The sequence below is a fragment of the Canis lupus genome, chromosome X, assembly GCF_003254725.2.
Source record: "Canis lupus dingo isolate Sandy chromosome X, ASM325472v2, whole genome shotgun sequence".
Lineage (NCBI taxonomy): Eukaryota > Metazoa > Chordata > Mammalia > Carnivora > Canidae > Canis > Canis lupus.
Window position 1 is genome coordinate 101,712,766 of NC_064281.1, and position 15,681 is coordinate 101,728,446.

Below are 15,681 nucleotides of genomic sequence, written 5' to 3' on the forward strand. Positions count from 1 at the left end.
CACTGGGGCTATGTGCCCGTGAGGGATCTGCAGGCATGCAACCAGATCTGCCAGGCCTTCCCTTGGCAATGGGTCAGAGGAGCAGTAGAAGCCCGAGGCCCTGGCCCTCTGCCTAGCTGCCAGTCCTCCTGAGAACAGGTTACAAGTACATGATAATGGTTCTAAAAGCCTTGATGCTGGGGACAGGGGCCCAGTAGTAGATAGACACAATCTCTTTGGTCCCCCTGTGGTAATATTGTTCCTTGAGCTCCAAGCAGCAGTAAGAGAAGTTAAAGGGACCCCCTAGACATAATGGTACTGAGTGAGCCAACAAAAATGGATGGGAAGATGGTCTTGATACCTCTCTCAGTTCTGAGAAGTCATCCTCTTGTGACTTAGCTCTGCCCAGCCAGTCCTCCTGTCAAGAGAACAGAGTCTCTCTTTTCCCTGTCCTCTCTCCCTACATGACCCCCGACCAGGGCAAACAGGACCCAGTGCCCCAGTGATAGGGCGCCACATAAGCCTGCGTCTCCACCCTTGCATTTTGGAGTATATACTGTTTCACAGCTGGTATGGGGGATGCCAAGGAAGCCTTGGAGACAACATCTGGATGTGCATCTGGGCTTTTGCCAGCCCCTCCTTACATCTGCAGTGCAAACCCAGAGCCAGGGTTTGGTTACAAGCCCGACTCAAAGCTGGTGGCACGTGTTTGGAAAGAGCATCTAGACTGGGTGGAGGGGGTGGAAGCACTTGAGATCAGTGCCAGCTTGGGGCAAGTGCTTGCAGGGTTGGCACTGATCTGAGCTGGTGCTGGGCCTGGGATGGCGGGTGTGGCCACTGTGGCCTTGCCATGGGCCTGCTGGGGGAAGAACAGAGGGGTTTGGGTATTGTTTAAATGTGGGTAAGATTTTCTTGTGTGCCCTCTGATATCACTTCAAGTTGTCCCCTCTGCATCTGGGGAAAGGGGCCAAATGGCAAAAATTACAGGGTGACTGGGTGAAGCACAGGGAAGGTGGCAGGGATTTACATTTATTGGGGATGAGCTGTGGAGCTCGTGTGGTGCCAAGCACTTCACCGAGACTATCTTCTTTAATTCTACAAAATCCTTACAAAGTAGCTAGTCAGTGGCAGAGCTGGGGTTTGAACTGCGGTTTATTTCCAACTGCTTTGCCCTCTGAACTTCATTTTTAGTGAAATCTCTATTGATAATTATCCCATTTCAATAGTTCCATTTTAAAAACAGCAGAAGTGAGGCTACGAAAGGATTAGGTAACATGACCAAAGTCACACTGCCCGGCAAGGTGGCGGGGAAGATGGTGGCCATTGGGACACAGTGCACCTACCGAAGGCAGCTGACGGTCTTTCAAGATAAGAGGGTCCTTCTTGGAGAAACTGGCAAGAGGACACTCCCGCGATATTACAAAATCATCACTCTGGGCTTCAAGACACACAGCGAGGCCACTGAGGGCACTTCTACTGGCAGGAAATGCCCCTTTACTAGCAATGTCTCCATGGGAGGGCGGATTCTGTCTGGCATGATGACGGAGATGAAGATGCAGAGGACCAGTGTCCTCCACCAAGACTGCTCCCATTACATCCGAAAGTACAACCGCTTCAAGAGATGCCATAAGAACATGTCTGTACACCTGTCCCCTGTTTCAGGGACCTCTAGATTAGTGACATGGTCACAGTGGGTGAGTGCCAGCCCTTGAGCAAGACTGTGCTCTTCTACGTGCTTAAGGCCAGCAATGCTGCCAGCACCAAAAAACAACTCCAGAATTTCTGAGACTCGGCAGCTGCCCATATCTCCAAACAAACCTAAATTATTTTCCTAGTCCAAAAAAAAAAAAAAGAAAGAAAGAAAGAGAAAGAAAGAAAACGAAAAAAAGAAAGAAAGAAGGAAAGAAAGAAAGAAAGAAAGAAGGAAAGAAAGAAAGAAAGAAAGAAAGAAAGAAAGAAAGAAAGAAAGAAAGAAAGAAAGAAAGAAAATGAATGGAGGCAGAACTCAAACACAGGCTGTGTGCCCTTTATCTCAAAGTCTGTGCCTTTCCCACTGTCCCATGCTGGTGACCATTTGCTCAGATCCCTAGGCCAGGACTTGCTCACAACACACAACTTTGAAGGCCCAGAACCTCTGTGATGCCCCCTCAACAAAAGCTTCCCAACCTCAACCAAAGTTCCATCTAATAAGTGAATCCTAACTTTCTGGGCCAAGTCTTCACCAAAATGGTGACAAGTTGAGCCCCTGTGGCCAGCTATAGGGGAAGGGTAAGTGGAGTAGGAGGCTTTCAGCTCTGATGATGAAGGACGCTGACTCTATTCCTGTACCTCAAGGGGCCTACTGTTTCCAGAGAATTCCTGGATCCAGACCTGGAGTGGCCATGTCATGGCCCTGCCCCATAAATATACACTTGCTCTCAGCTTACACATAAGTCTAGGTTCTTATCTCGGGGTGTTGATTAACATGTTTATTCAAATATTTATGGAAAGTCAGCCCTGAGCACCTCATAGATGGCAAGCAGGCCCATGGTCAGGGACTTATCACCAGGCCCACCCTATTCTTCTCAAGGTAGGTTCTCTTTCTATCTAAGTTCCCGGTAAACTGGGCTACCCCATCTGCGTAATCAATATTGCTGGGGTTTTCTCCCCAGAATACATCTACAGCAAATATCTCTCCATAACTGAGGCCCAGGGGTTGGCAGAAAATGGAGAGTGATTGCTATTGGGTAGAGAGTCTCCTTATGGGGTGATGACAATATTCTATAATGGATTGTGGTGATGGAAGTAAAATTCTGTGAATATACTGAAGCCATTGAATTGTATACTTAGATTATATAATTGAATTATATGGCAATGAACTAAATCTAATTAAACTGTTATTTATTATTTTTTTATTTTGAAAGAGAGAGCTGGGGGTGGGGAAGGGCAGAGGAAAGAGAAAGAATCTTAAGCAGGCTCCATGCCCAGCACAGAGCCCAATGTGGGGCTTGAACTCACAACCCTGAGATCATGATCTGAGCCAAAATCAAGAGTCAGAGGCTTAACCCACTGAGCCACCCAGGTGCCCCTAATTAAAATGTTATTTAGAACCAGCAAACAAATGATGAGGCCCAGAGAGAGGCAGCAACTCACTCAAGGCCATGTGCAAGTTGACAGAGCAGTTCAGGCCAGACTCCAGACTTCTGATTTCTGATTTTGAGGATCTTTCCTTCTGTCAGCCTCCCCACAACCCTAAGCAAGGATAAATGCTGAGGTTCAGCGAGTGTGCAAAGCAGGCCGGCTGCAGGCATGAGGGCTGGTGGCTGGGCCTCAAGCAACAGGGTAGGCAGTGGAAAATGCTGTAGACCAGGGGCTTTAATTTAGGTCTGCCACGGGCATCATCAAGTCTCTGCCCCTCTCTGGATCCCCGTGTGCCCATCTTTAAAGTAAAGCAAATGAATCTGATGCTTCCTTGTGAAAGGCTCTGCGAGCTCTGACCCTCAGAGGTTCTAATTATAAAGTACTACAAGATGCAACAGAATGGCGTGTCAAATATGTGCTTCTTCTCCAAGGGCTGCAGGAGGTCCTGGACACAATTAGGTGTTCCAATTGATGCGCCTCACTGATAGTGATGACCGGGACTTTTCTGTGAGAGTGTGAGAGTCAGATTCTCTCAGACAATTCCACTGCTGGGTTTCTCCGTGGTGGCAGGGGGTGTGGTGGTGGTGGGGAGCTTGGTTCTGATTCCCCGACCCCCCCCAGCAGCGTTAGGTGGTAGAAAAACCCATAATAGAGACCCACTGATCATGTCCTCTGGAGATGTGGGGAGCAGGGTTCTTGGCTTAGTGCCCCAGCAGCCCCACCTCGTGCTGAGCTCACCTCCTTGGTAGAGGGAGTGATTGCTGAGGGCCACAGCTCTAGCCCCTGCTGGACAGGATATTTCCACATCAAGCCCCACTTCCTGCCACTAGGCCTGGGCTCCGGTTCCCCCCTTCTCCTGCCATCTGGTGGCCTGCCCTCTGCCCCCTCCCCTTGCTGGGTGTTTACAGGCCATCTTATCAGCCTGGGGAATCTGGGCCTCGCCCAGCCAGGCTGCCCCGCCCCACCCAGCCCAGACAGCCTGCCCAGGGCCCTACCTGCTGTGGTTTCATCACTAGAGGCACTCGTGTCTGGAACCCCCTTGCACCTCTAGCAGTCAGGGGGTGTGGATGAAGGCTTACTGTCTGCCAGAGTGAAACCTGAATATTCACGGCACTTAATCCACTTTGCCCAAGCTGGAGGAGGGCATGCAGTCTTTGTATGTTGTCATTATCTCTATCTGCAGGCTATGAGAACAGGAATGAGGTGCTTGGGTCACTGAGGATTACTTTGGCCTGGAAGCCTTGCCGGCTCTTCTATTCTCAGCCACCAAAAGATGAGCAGGGGCGATGCTAGGCTCTGAGAACATACAGGCAGGTTTTCTTTTTTCTATCTGAGAGTACTGTAAACACTCCATGCTAAAGGTGGGACAGAATGAGGGGCCACAGGCTGAGCATGGTGGAGGACGGAAGGCTAGGGGAATCTGTGGGCACAGCCTCAGCCAATCCATACCCACTTCGGAGTCTCAGGAGCCCCCAGTCTCCATCCCATCCTAGGATCCACTCACCCACCAAAGGCTGGGATAAGGCCAGAGCTAACCACTGAGCAAGTCCAATGATTTTCTCCGGGGAACATAAGAGCTTAGATTTTTCCAACAAAAAAGTTTGAACCAAGGAGGGGGACTGGGATAAGGACAGCAGGCAAATGAACACGTTGCAGGTGACGGACATGTCTTTCAGCACTTTGGGCAAAGATACTGAAAGTGTAAGTTCTGACCTGTCCATAAGCAGGTCTCAGAGGGACAGGGCCTGCTTGCTAAAAGCTGACCAAGTGACACAGCAGGAGTCAAAGCCGCACTCCAAACCCAGGGCATCTTTCAGGAGCTTCCATGTTGTTTGCTGATAAATCAATTAAAATATATTTAGACAATAGGCTGCGCAACATTCACACTTATAATAAAACGCCATACTGGGGGATCCCTGGGTGGCGCAGCGGTTTGGCTCCTGCCTTTGGCCCAGGGCGCGATCCTGGAGACCCGGGATCGAGTCCCACGTCGGGCTCCCAGTGCATGGAGCCTGCTTCTCCCTCTGCCTATGTCTCTGCCTCTCTCTCTCTCTCACTGTGTGCCTATCACAAATAAATAAAATAAAATAAATTAAAAAAAATAATAAAACGCCATACTTCAAAGAAATGTCTGAGACTGTGTCCTTCTAGGCCTCTAGGAGATAATTCAATAGTTGGGGACACTTAGGTGGGAAAGTTTGGAAAAACTCTGCTAAGGCAATTTTGTCATTAATGGGCCCTATAACCACAGGCAAGCCAAGTCACATGGCTCTCCCAGCCTTGGGCCTCCTGCCCTCCTCTCCACTATACACTTCATGCTCCTGAGCTCTTCTGACTGACCCAAGTAGCAGTTGGGACTCCATAGGCCACCATCCCCTCTCCCCAGGAATGACTTTCCCACCACTCTGAAAAAGCACAAACCATTTGGTGTTAATATGTTTATGGGTGATATTAGGTTAATGTGTCATGTCACCTCCCTCCTTGACACATTTTCATTGAAAAAGGCCATCTGGAGCTACCTTGCCTTAGCCTAAAGAATGACTCTGGGGCAAGAGTAGGGCAGGCCAGTAGGCAGGCGAGCCAGGTGGGTATTTTTCAGTGGTTCTGCCTCCCCTCACACCATTAGCTATGGAGTGATATGGCCTTCACCACCCACTCCCCATGCCTGAGGTCCCTGTTAGGAAGCTGCATGGAGCAGATGTGAAAGGCTTCGAAAAGCTAACAACCAGACCTGATGCAGCAGAAGGCCCACTCAACTGGGTGTGAGGAAGATGAACTTCCAGTCCTGACCCTGCCTCTGCTTAGCTCCTTCCTCAGCCTTTGAGCTGGCACCAACTCCTACCCCAGGGCACACATTGAGATCTATGGCTGTGGCCTTACCAGCTGTACTCGGCAGAGATTTACAGTCCAAACTCATCTGCTTGGTTTCCAAAGGTCCTTCACAGTCTGACCCCACCCTACCTACTCAGCCTTGTTTCCCATGATTTCTCAACTCAAGCCTGGGCTTGAAGCCCAGTGGTCTCCTCATGGTCCCCTGAGGGAACATTCCAGGCTCATTCACGGAGTTTCTCAGGCCTGCCATGCCCTTGCTGCTCTGTTTTGGTTAATCAAATAATGCCCATCCAGCAAGGTCCCAACCAAGTTCCCCAAAACCACAGAGCTGGTTGCACCCTGATAAGTAGAGTGCACACCTATGGAGCACCCTTTTCTAAACACTCATAACCCAAATTCGACCAAATGATCTCTTAATGCCACACAGGCTTGAATTGCTCTTTATTTCATGTATGTATCTTGTTTCCCCAACAGGCAGGCAGATCCATGGGACCAAGGCCTAGCTCTTCTTCTCCTGATTCTAGCACAGACAGGTCTCGGCATTCATGAATTAAGTTCACATAAAGTATCTGTCCAAGTGAGATCTCTAGAATAGGGACCCCAGGTACTGACAGATCTGAGAGCTACAATCTAAGAGCAAGGATAGGGATAAAGTTGGGGGACAAAGGTCCCCAGCCACAAACATTACTTATCCTCGCTTGCTCCCTGTCTCTGTTTGAGGAAACACATACCAGCTAGTGTCATTTATTCCAAGCTGCATTGAGAAGGTGGTTGATGATCAATAAAGTCATCTCTCTTTGTACAAAACCACAGCATTTCCACCGTGGGAATATTAGGTGCTGATTTGATCACTGAACTCTCCGGAAAGATTTCATGATTCTGGATCAGGTCTAAGACTTAAAATGATTCAGAAGAACAGGGTTGGGTGCCTGGGTGGCTCAGTTGGTTAGGAGTTCTGACTTTTGATTTTAGCTAGGGTCATGATCAAGCTCTGTGACCAACCACATGCTCAGTGGGGAGTCTGCTTGGGATTCTCATTCCCTCTACACCCTGCTCTGCTTGCATGCTCTCTTTCTGGAAAAAAAAATCTTTAAAGAAAAAAGAATGGAGTGTCAGGGTAATTATACAAAGATAAGCTTTTTAAAAAAGAGGCCTTATGTCATCTAGACAGAAAAGGTTGGAAAGGGATATGATTGACGTCTATAAAATGACCAATAGAGCAGATAATCATGGACCCAGTCACCAAACATGGTTTATAAATGAAGGGCAAATAATAAATGGTCCTATTTTGCAAGTACATAAGTCTGTAGGGACGCGTGGGTGGCTCAGTGGTTGAGCATCTGCTTTTGGCTTGGGTCATGATCCCGGGGTCCTGGGATCAAGTCCTGTGTTAGGCTCCCTGAAGGGAGCCGGCTTCTCCCTCTGCCTGTGTCTCTCATGAATAAAACAAATAAAATATTTTTTTAAATACGTAAGTCTGTAAACTTATGGAACTTTTTAGCTGAAGAACATCAATGAAAAGATTAACCATCTTCTAAAACGACAATTACGTCAGGGTCACCCATGATTATAAAATAAGATCACAAAAGCACAGCCAAGCATATGTTATAACAATTACTGTAAATAGGATAAATTTGAGTATTAAAAGAAAATGATATTGACAATTTCATTCTAAAATTCATATGGAATTGTGAAAGAATTAAAATAGGCAAAAACAACTTTGAAAAAGAACAAAGTTGGAGGGCTAGCACCACCTGATTTCAAAAGTGATTATAAAGTTACAGTAATCAAAAAAATTGGCATTGGCGGAAAGATAAACAGACTGATCAGCAGAACAGAATATAGAGGGGCACCTGGGTGGCTCAGTCTGTCAAGTGTCTGCTTTCTACTCAGGTCACGATCCCAGAGTCCTGGGATTAGAGCCTGCTTCTCCCTCTCCCTTTGCTCCTCCACCCCCCACTCCTGCTCTCTCTCTCTCTCTCTCTCTCTCTCAAGTGAATAAGTAAATAAAATCTTAAAAAACCAAAAGAACAGGGGCACCTGGGTGGCTCAGTCAGTTAAGCATTTGCTTTCAATTCAGGTCATGATCCCAGAGTGCTAGGATGGAGCCCCATGTCAGGTTCCCTGCTCAGCAGGAGAGTCTGCTTCTCCTTCTGCCCCTGCTCCTGTGCTCTCTCTCTTGCTCACTCTCTCTCGCAAATAAATAAATAAAATCTTTAAAAAAGAACAGAATATAGAGTCCAGAAATAAGCCCACATTTATAAGGACAACTCCAGTAGCCTAACAATAGCTTTTCCAACAAATGGTACTGGAATAATTGGATATCCATATGTAAAAACAAAAAAAATGAATGTGAATTCATACCTCTTGATATATAGAAGAATTAAAATGGATCAAGGACCAAAATGTAAAGCCTAAAACTATAAAAATTATAAAAGAAAACCTAAGATAAGGAAGGTAGTAGTGACCTAGGGCTAGGAAAGAGTTCTTAGAGATCTCACCAAAAGCATGATCCATAAAAGTAAAAATTGATTAGTTAGACTTCAATGATATTAACACCTTCTGCTCTGGGGCGCCTGGGTGGCTCAGTGGTTGACCATCTGCCTTCAGCTCAGGTTGTGATCCTAGGGTCCTGGGACTGAGTCCTGCATCAGGCTCCTCAGGAGGAACCTGCTTTTCCCTCTGCCTATGTCTCTGCCTCTCTCTGTGTGTCTCTCATGAATAAATAAATAAAATCTTTAAAATAAATTAAAAAATAAAACCTCTGCTCTTCAAAAGATACTATGAAGAGAATGAAAAGGCAAGCCACAGACTCAGAGAAAACCTTTACCAAGCACGTATCATCTGATAAAGGTCTTGTATCCAGAATATATAAAGAATTCTCAAAACTCAACAAGAAAAACAAATCAATTTTATTTTATTTTACTTATTTACTTTTAAATATTATATTTATTGGGATCCCTGGGTGACTCAGCGGTTTAGCATCTGCCTTCAGCCCAGGGTGTGATCCTGGAGACCAGGAATGGAATCCCACATCGGGCTCCCTGAGTGGAGCCTGCTTCTCCCTCTGCCTGTGTCTCTGCCTCTTTCTCTCTGTGTCTCTCATGAATAAATAAATATAATCAATCTTTAGATTATATTTATTCTTTCATGAGAGACACAGAGAGAGAGGCAGAGACATAGGCAGAGGGAGAAGCAGGTTCCTCCTGAGGAGCCTGATGCAGGACTCAGTCCCAGGACCCTAGGATCACAACCTGAGCCGAAGGCAGAGACATAGGCAGAGGGAGAAGCAGACTCCATGCGGGGAGCCCGATGTGGGACCTGATGCCAGGACCCCTGGGATCACAAAGGCAGATGCTCAACTACTGAGCCATCCAGGCACCCCTAAACAAATCAATATTAAAATGGGCAAAAGATTTAAACAGATATCTCACCAAAGACTATATATTGGTGACAAGTAAGTACATAATTAGGGAAGTACAAACTAAAACCACAATGAGATACCACTGCACACCCATTAGGAGAGCTCAAATTAAAAAGACTCACCAAGTGCTGGTGATGACGTGGAGCAACTGGAAGGCACACACACGACTGGTGAGAACGTCAAATAGTACAACCACTTTGGAAAAACAGTTTGACAGTTTCTTAAAAAGCTGAACCTACAACCCTTGTATGATTCAGCCATTCCATTCCCAGGTATTTAACCAAGAGAAAAGGACATCTAAGAGCTCTGGAAAGATTTGTACTCGGATATTCATAACAGCTTTGTTTGTAATGGCCAAACATGGGGAGAGAAAGCCACCAAATGTCCATCCACTATGAATAAACAACGTATGGCATCTCCATACAATGGAATGCTACTTAGCAATAAAAAGGAATGAAATATGGATGTATGTAACAACATGGACAGATCTTAAACACGCCAAATGAAAGAAGCCATACAAAAAGAGAGTACATGGTATATGACTCCATTATAGAAGAACCTAGAAAATGCAAACTATTACAATGAGTAGTAAATAAGCCCTAGAACTCTAATAAACAGTATAGTGAATATAGATAAAAATATATCATCATCAAACTTGCTAAGGGACTAGAGTCTCTTAATCCCACACAGTCTTGCATTGCTCTTTAATCATGAAAAAGAAAGGATAATTAAGGGAACCCTGGGTGGCGCAGCGGTTTGGCGCCTGCCTTTGGCCCAGGGCGCGATCCTGGAGACCCGGGATCGAATCCCACATCAGGTTCCCGGTGCATGGAGCCTGCTTCTCCCTCTGCCTGTGTCTCTGCCTCTCTCTCTCTCTCTCTCTCTGTGACTATCATAAATAAATTAAAAAAAAAAAAAGAAAGGATAATTAGGTATGGTGATAGAGGTGCTAATTATCATTACAATGGCAACCATATTACAATATGCAAATAGCCCACTATGAGGCTAAGTGCACGTGTATTACTACAGCTCTAGAACTGGGTTTAGATTCTTCAGAGCAGGGGGCTGGGCCTGCTGTGGTGGTTTGTTGTTGTTGTTGTTGTTGTTGTTGTTGTTTTGGATCAGCGTGGCACCAAGAAAGTGGTCACTGAATGTAATGAGATAGGGGTTTTCTGTGCATGGATTCTCACAGAATCAGCAGAGCTGAACCAGCCTCTTTTATCCTCTGGGGGCATTATGGGAAAAAAGGCAGATTATCTCCTAAATCTATGTCTAAGTACCTCCTTGCTATCAGGTCATCGGGACTTTGGGGAGGTTAAGACTAATTGCCCACTCTCCCATCCCCCCAAGGCCTAGTAGTTCTAACCTGAGGTACGGAGACCAAGGGACTGAGTGAAGTGGCTCCCAGGTGGTCCATGGGTGATCCATTTTATCCTGGGCAAACACAAAATCCATCTGATAGCAGATGGAACCTCCAAGGAATCTTCTGGGAGGCTTCTGGAGTGGGGATGGTGCCCAGGCCCTGGGAGCTCTACTAAGCAAACGCAGTACCCCAGCTCCAACCCGAGACCTCTGGGCACTGGCCCAGAATGGATGCATCATCTAATTCTAGTGAAAGGAGGGAGAAAGTGAGGAGTGGTTGGTCAGTTGGCTCCCAGAATTCAACACCCAGCAGGGTAATAACAACAGACTATGGTTGTTAAATTCTTGCCAGCGGTGCAACAGGAGGCCTTCTCTCAAAGGAACTAACTTCTCCCTATTCCTGCAGCAGGTGATACTCAAGATGAGAGTGGCCAAGAGATAAAGATGGCAATGTTAATAAAGACATTAAGGACTTGATTTTTGGGGACGCCTGGGTGGCTCAGCGGTTGGGCATCTGCCTTCGGCTCAGGTGGCTCAGGTCGTGATCCTGGGATCCAGGATTGAGTCCCGCATTGGGCTCCCTGCGAGGAACCTGCTTCTTCCTCTGCCTATGTCTCTGCCTCTCTCTCTCAGTCTGTGTCTCTCATGAATGAATAAATAAATAAATAAATAAATAAATAATAAATCTTTTAAAATACTTTTTTTTTTAAAAAAGAACTTGATTTTTGGTCTTCACAGCACCACTGCCTGCCACTCAAAAAAACTATTACACACACACACACACACACACACACACATCCCCTCCTACTCCTGTGTGACAGCAGACTTTAACAAAGGGTTAGCGGAAAGAGATGGACAGTCTCCCTCACAGTTTGGAGAATGAATATGGCAGGCCCTGCCAAATGATCCCTGGAGTTAGCAAAGCCAAGGGTGTGCGAAGGGAAGTGACAGCAGCAACAGCCACAGGAATAATAACAGCTAACACCTGGGGGGCAGTAGCTATGTGCCAGGCACCGTGCTGAGCGCTGACCCTGCACTATCTCATTTAATCCTTATCGTGACCCTGGAGGGTGGGCACTTAGACCCAGGGTGCTTAAGAGACCAGCCCACGCTCACACAGTCACTAAGCGTAGGTCTGGAATATTAATATAGAGAGACTGTGCTCTTCCCCACTTCTAGACAACGCACTTCTCTGGAAGATATTAGGTTAGACTGGAAGAGGAAAGGAAGCTTCAGGAAGGGCAGCTGGCCTAAGAAGCAGGAAGTACCAGTTTTGGGACAATAAAATGGTCCTCCAAGAAGGTGGGAATCTAAGGCATAGCTTGCTCAACCCGGGTAAGCTGCTTAACCTTTCTTCTCGTTGGTTTGAGAAATGTTCCAGCACTTTGCCTTGCAGACCCTCTTGCGTGAAACACCTTTCCCTGAACCTCCTTCTCCGATGGAAGGCTGAAGTCTCTGCTAAAAAGCTCACCTTAGGACATGATTCCCCAGCCAAGAAGCCAGGGCACTCTCTGGTGTGTCCCAGTGGTGTTGCAATGTGCTGGGGAGGGGGCAGGGAAAGAGGGCAGTGGGAGAGGAAAAGTGATGTGGGGGAGGGGAGGATATGTGTGTGTCTGAGTGTTTTGCTCCAGTTAAACCCAGAAAGAGCCAAGTTCCCCTGTACAGTCAGCCATGGGAGACACAAAAGCAGCAGAAGAAATGTATAGCTATCCCTTGCCCTTGCCAGGGTGGTCTTGGTAGAAACATGTGGGACTCTCTAGACTCTTGGGTTCCCAGCTGGCTGAGAAAATGAAAATCTCTGTCCTCCACCTAAGCCTCCTGGCTTCCAGAGAAATCCCAACACCCTAGGGAATGGTGGGACCTGGCCAGCTCATGCCTGCTGCAAACACCACTGGTGTGTCAGTTTTCCTGTCCCTTTGGTGCCTTCTACCTCTCTTCCTCTCTCTCCACCCACCTTTCCCAGGGTCCGTGTGTGTGTGTGTGTGTGTGTGTGTGTGTGTGTGTGTGTGTGTGTTGTGGGGGGCAGCTCGAAATCAAATCCCCTCAGCTTGGGTGGCAGGGAAGCCTGCCTACCCTTTGTGTCTTATCAATACCCGCCAGGCTCCCCCGGCTCCCCGTCTGGGGTCTGGGCCGGCCACTTTCTATCTCCTGGAGTGGAGATCGGGGGTCTGCCCTGAGCCACCCACGCTCGCTGACATGGTCTTTTATGTGACACGCATTTGCCAAACAATTATCCAGCCTTCGAAGGTCAGTCTGTGGCCAGGGAAGACAGAGAAAGGCCTCTTTTCTCCCTTTTTGGCCCAGCCAAATCTCCCCCGCGCCCCACCCCCAAGGTCTAGCTTGCCTAGGCCCTCACAAAGCCTTCCCTCCCTCCTCCAGATGCCGACCTCAGAGCCCTGGCCGCCTCTGGCCCCTGCTTGGAGGAGCACAATTAGCACCTGACCAGCCACTGACCTGGCTGCCCGTCCTCGCCTCTGATTGTTTCAGCATCTTAGTCATCTTTCCCCAGCACCTCCTTGGCTCAGCCCCTCCACCAGGCCTAGCACAGGTTGGGCACACAGTAGGTGTTAATAAATGGCTGTTGAATTGAAACTCAACAGCGCCTGTGAGGTCAGAACCCTCATGAGCACCCCGACCAGCAGTTCCTTGGCAACCAGCACTGGGGCGGGAGCTATAGGGCATTACTGGCGCAGCCACTATTACCGGCCATCCGTGGCTCAGCGGCCAGAGGTTTGCAGGCAGGTTGGTGTTGATGAGAAAAGCCCCTGACCTCTAGGAAAGTGCCCATGGGATTCTGGGTACTTCGGATGAGTTTTCTTCCTCCCCTGCAGAACTAGTTTTCAGTCTGAAAACCACAAAGGGAATAAATCGGCAGTGAAGCCAGAAACCTCTTTGCAGTTTAGAAATCCTGGAGAGATAACCAAGCCCAGGCTAGGGTCAGGCCCAAGCTTGAGGAGAGAAGGCTGCCTGAAGCCCTTCCCAGCTCAGCAGAGGACCTCCGGGAGGTGGTGGGGGTATGGCAGAGGGCTAGAGGGGTGTTTGGGGATGGCGCTAAGTAAATGTGCATCCTGCCCTGGAACCCAACAAATCATGCCACCTGCAGCCCATGAAGAAAGCAGGTCTCCATCTCCCCATCATTCATCCAATTCCCAAAGCAGTTCAGAGGGTACAACCAGACCAAGACCCAGCCAGGGTCCCCAGGCAAGGAGACCTAGGATGCCTGGTTCCCCACACTAGCTCAAGTATTCCAGCCTGGCTTTGAATTATGGTTATTTATATATGACCTTGCCACTGTCCCTGGCTCCCTCCCACGCCCTGCACCCCAACTCTGGCCTACAGCAGAAGCTATACACAATCCTGGAAGGCATGTGGAGTCTTCTTCACCACCATATTTCCTCATTGCCACTTCACCCATGCCTGCCACGGGGACTGGCTCTCCACAAATGTTTGCTGAGTGGAATCTGAGTTTTAGACACTGTATTAGATAATACTATAGTGCTGGTCCCTGCTCACTATGTGCCATACACTGTTCTAATAAGCAGCTTATGTTTCTCGATATATTTGATCTTTGCAGCAATCTTATGAGGTAGGGCTCATCTGACAGATGGGTAAACCAAGGCATACAATAGACTGAGGTCACATTGCTAGTAAATAACAAAACTGGTTTTTAGACCCAGATAGTCTGGCTCTAGGCATGGAAGTTGGGGCTGGGGGTGAGGAGTGGCAAGGCCCAAGGCCAAGCTGAGGAGCCAGGATTTCCCTGGGCAAGCAATCCCCTCAGCCTGTGCCTGGCTGGGCCTCTTCAGAGACAAAAGCCCTGAATTTTGCAGACTATGGGCATTTTGGATAGTCTATCAATCAGGCGTATGAATGACAGACCACAGCACCTTCATTTTTAGATCCCAACATGGGACAGAGAAGACAGAAGCCACCGTGCTACCACTTAGCATTTGGCAGGGGGAGAGTGGATTGTAGGCCCCCACCTTGTCCTGGGGTGGGCGCCAGCTCCTGAGCAACCACGAGCAAACAGTGGAGCAGTGGGAGGAATGCCAGACATAGTTGCAAACAAGCCACTCCTTCGGCTCACAGTTAGAGGCTGGGTGAGGGTGGCAACGTGGAGCCTGCTCAACACCCCCCGAAAAAACATCCTGGAGTTTGAACAGAACCCAGCTCCAGAAACTACCACATGCAAGGCAGCCTCTTCCCCACATCGGTCAGGATAACCAGTCCTCCAAGATAGTGAAGCCTTTCACTTAACTCAAGACAGCACCCCCACTAGGCTCTGGGTCCACTGAATCAATGGTTGAGAAAGCGCCTTCTAACCGGTAAAACCCTGTGTAACCAACTACAAGGAGGGATTTGCATTCTTACTGGGCATACGTGTTCCCTGGCCATTTTTGGTGCCAAAGTGTCCTGTCTCCCCCAAGGGGAGAGCCAGATCTGTTCCCTTCACCCCTCTCCAACCTGGCACTCTGGCCAGGGGTCAGCCTGCAGGGGGTGAGTCCCCGATGGGCGTGCCCACCAGCTGTTGGGGCCAAGCAGTGGTGGCTCAGGCCCTGAGGTGGTGACCTCACTTCCGCTCCTACCTCCCCACCTCCCTTGCACTCCTCCCATTTGAGGCCCCACCAGGCCAAAATCGAGAAGTCCAAGGTTAACTGTTCCTCCCCACTTTAAGAGCTAATTAAAATGATTAGCCACAATGAACTGTCAAACATTAACCATAAGAAGCTGCAGGACCAGACAGGCCTCAATCTCAGGCACAGGGATGAGGGGCAGGAATCAAACTGCCATCAAATCCCAAGGCTGGGGTGTGTGTGGTGGGGTGGGGAGCAGCCAGGGAGAACCTGGCTCAGTTTTGAGGTACCAAGGGGTCAGGAGGTGACTCTGGTGAGAGGTCTATTTCCCTACACACAGTCCAGAGGAAAGCACAGCAGAGTTAGGGCGCGGTGGAGGCACCAGAAATT

The 15,681-nt window shown here is 48.3% G+C and overlaps 2 protein-coding genes across 4 annotated transcripts in view; one reads left to right on the forward strand and one right to left on the reverse strand.

Annotated features, from left to right (window-relative positions):
- The window catches only part of ELF4 (E74 like ETS transcription factor 4), a 48,817-nt gene that overhangs the window by 23,603 nt on the left and 9,533 nt on the right, over window positions 1-15,681 (reverse strand). The gene's annotated exons all lie outside the window — the stretch shown is intronic.
- LOC112649215 (40S ribosomal protein S11-like) lies at window positions 1,293-1,843 on the forward strand. Its single transcript, XM_035712038.2, is given in 2 exon segments — window positions 1,293-1,626; window positions 1,629-1,843. Coding segments are annotated over 2 exon segments (471 nt in total). The 3' UTR covers window positions 1,766-1,843.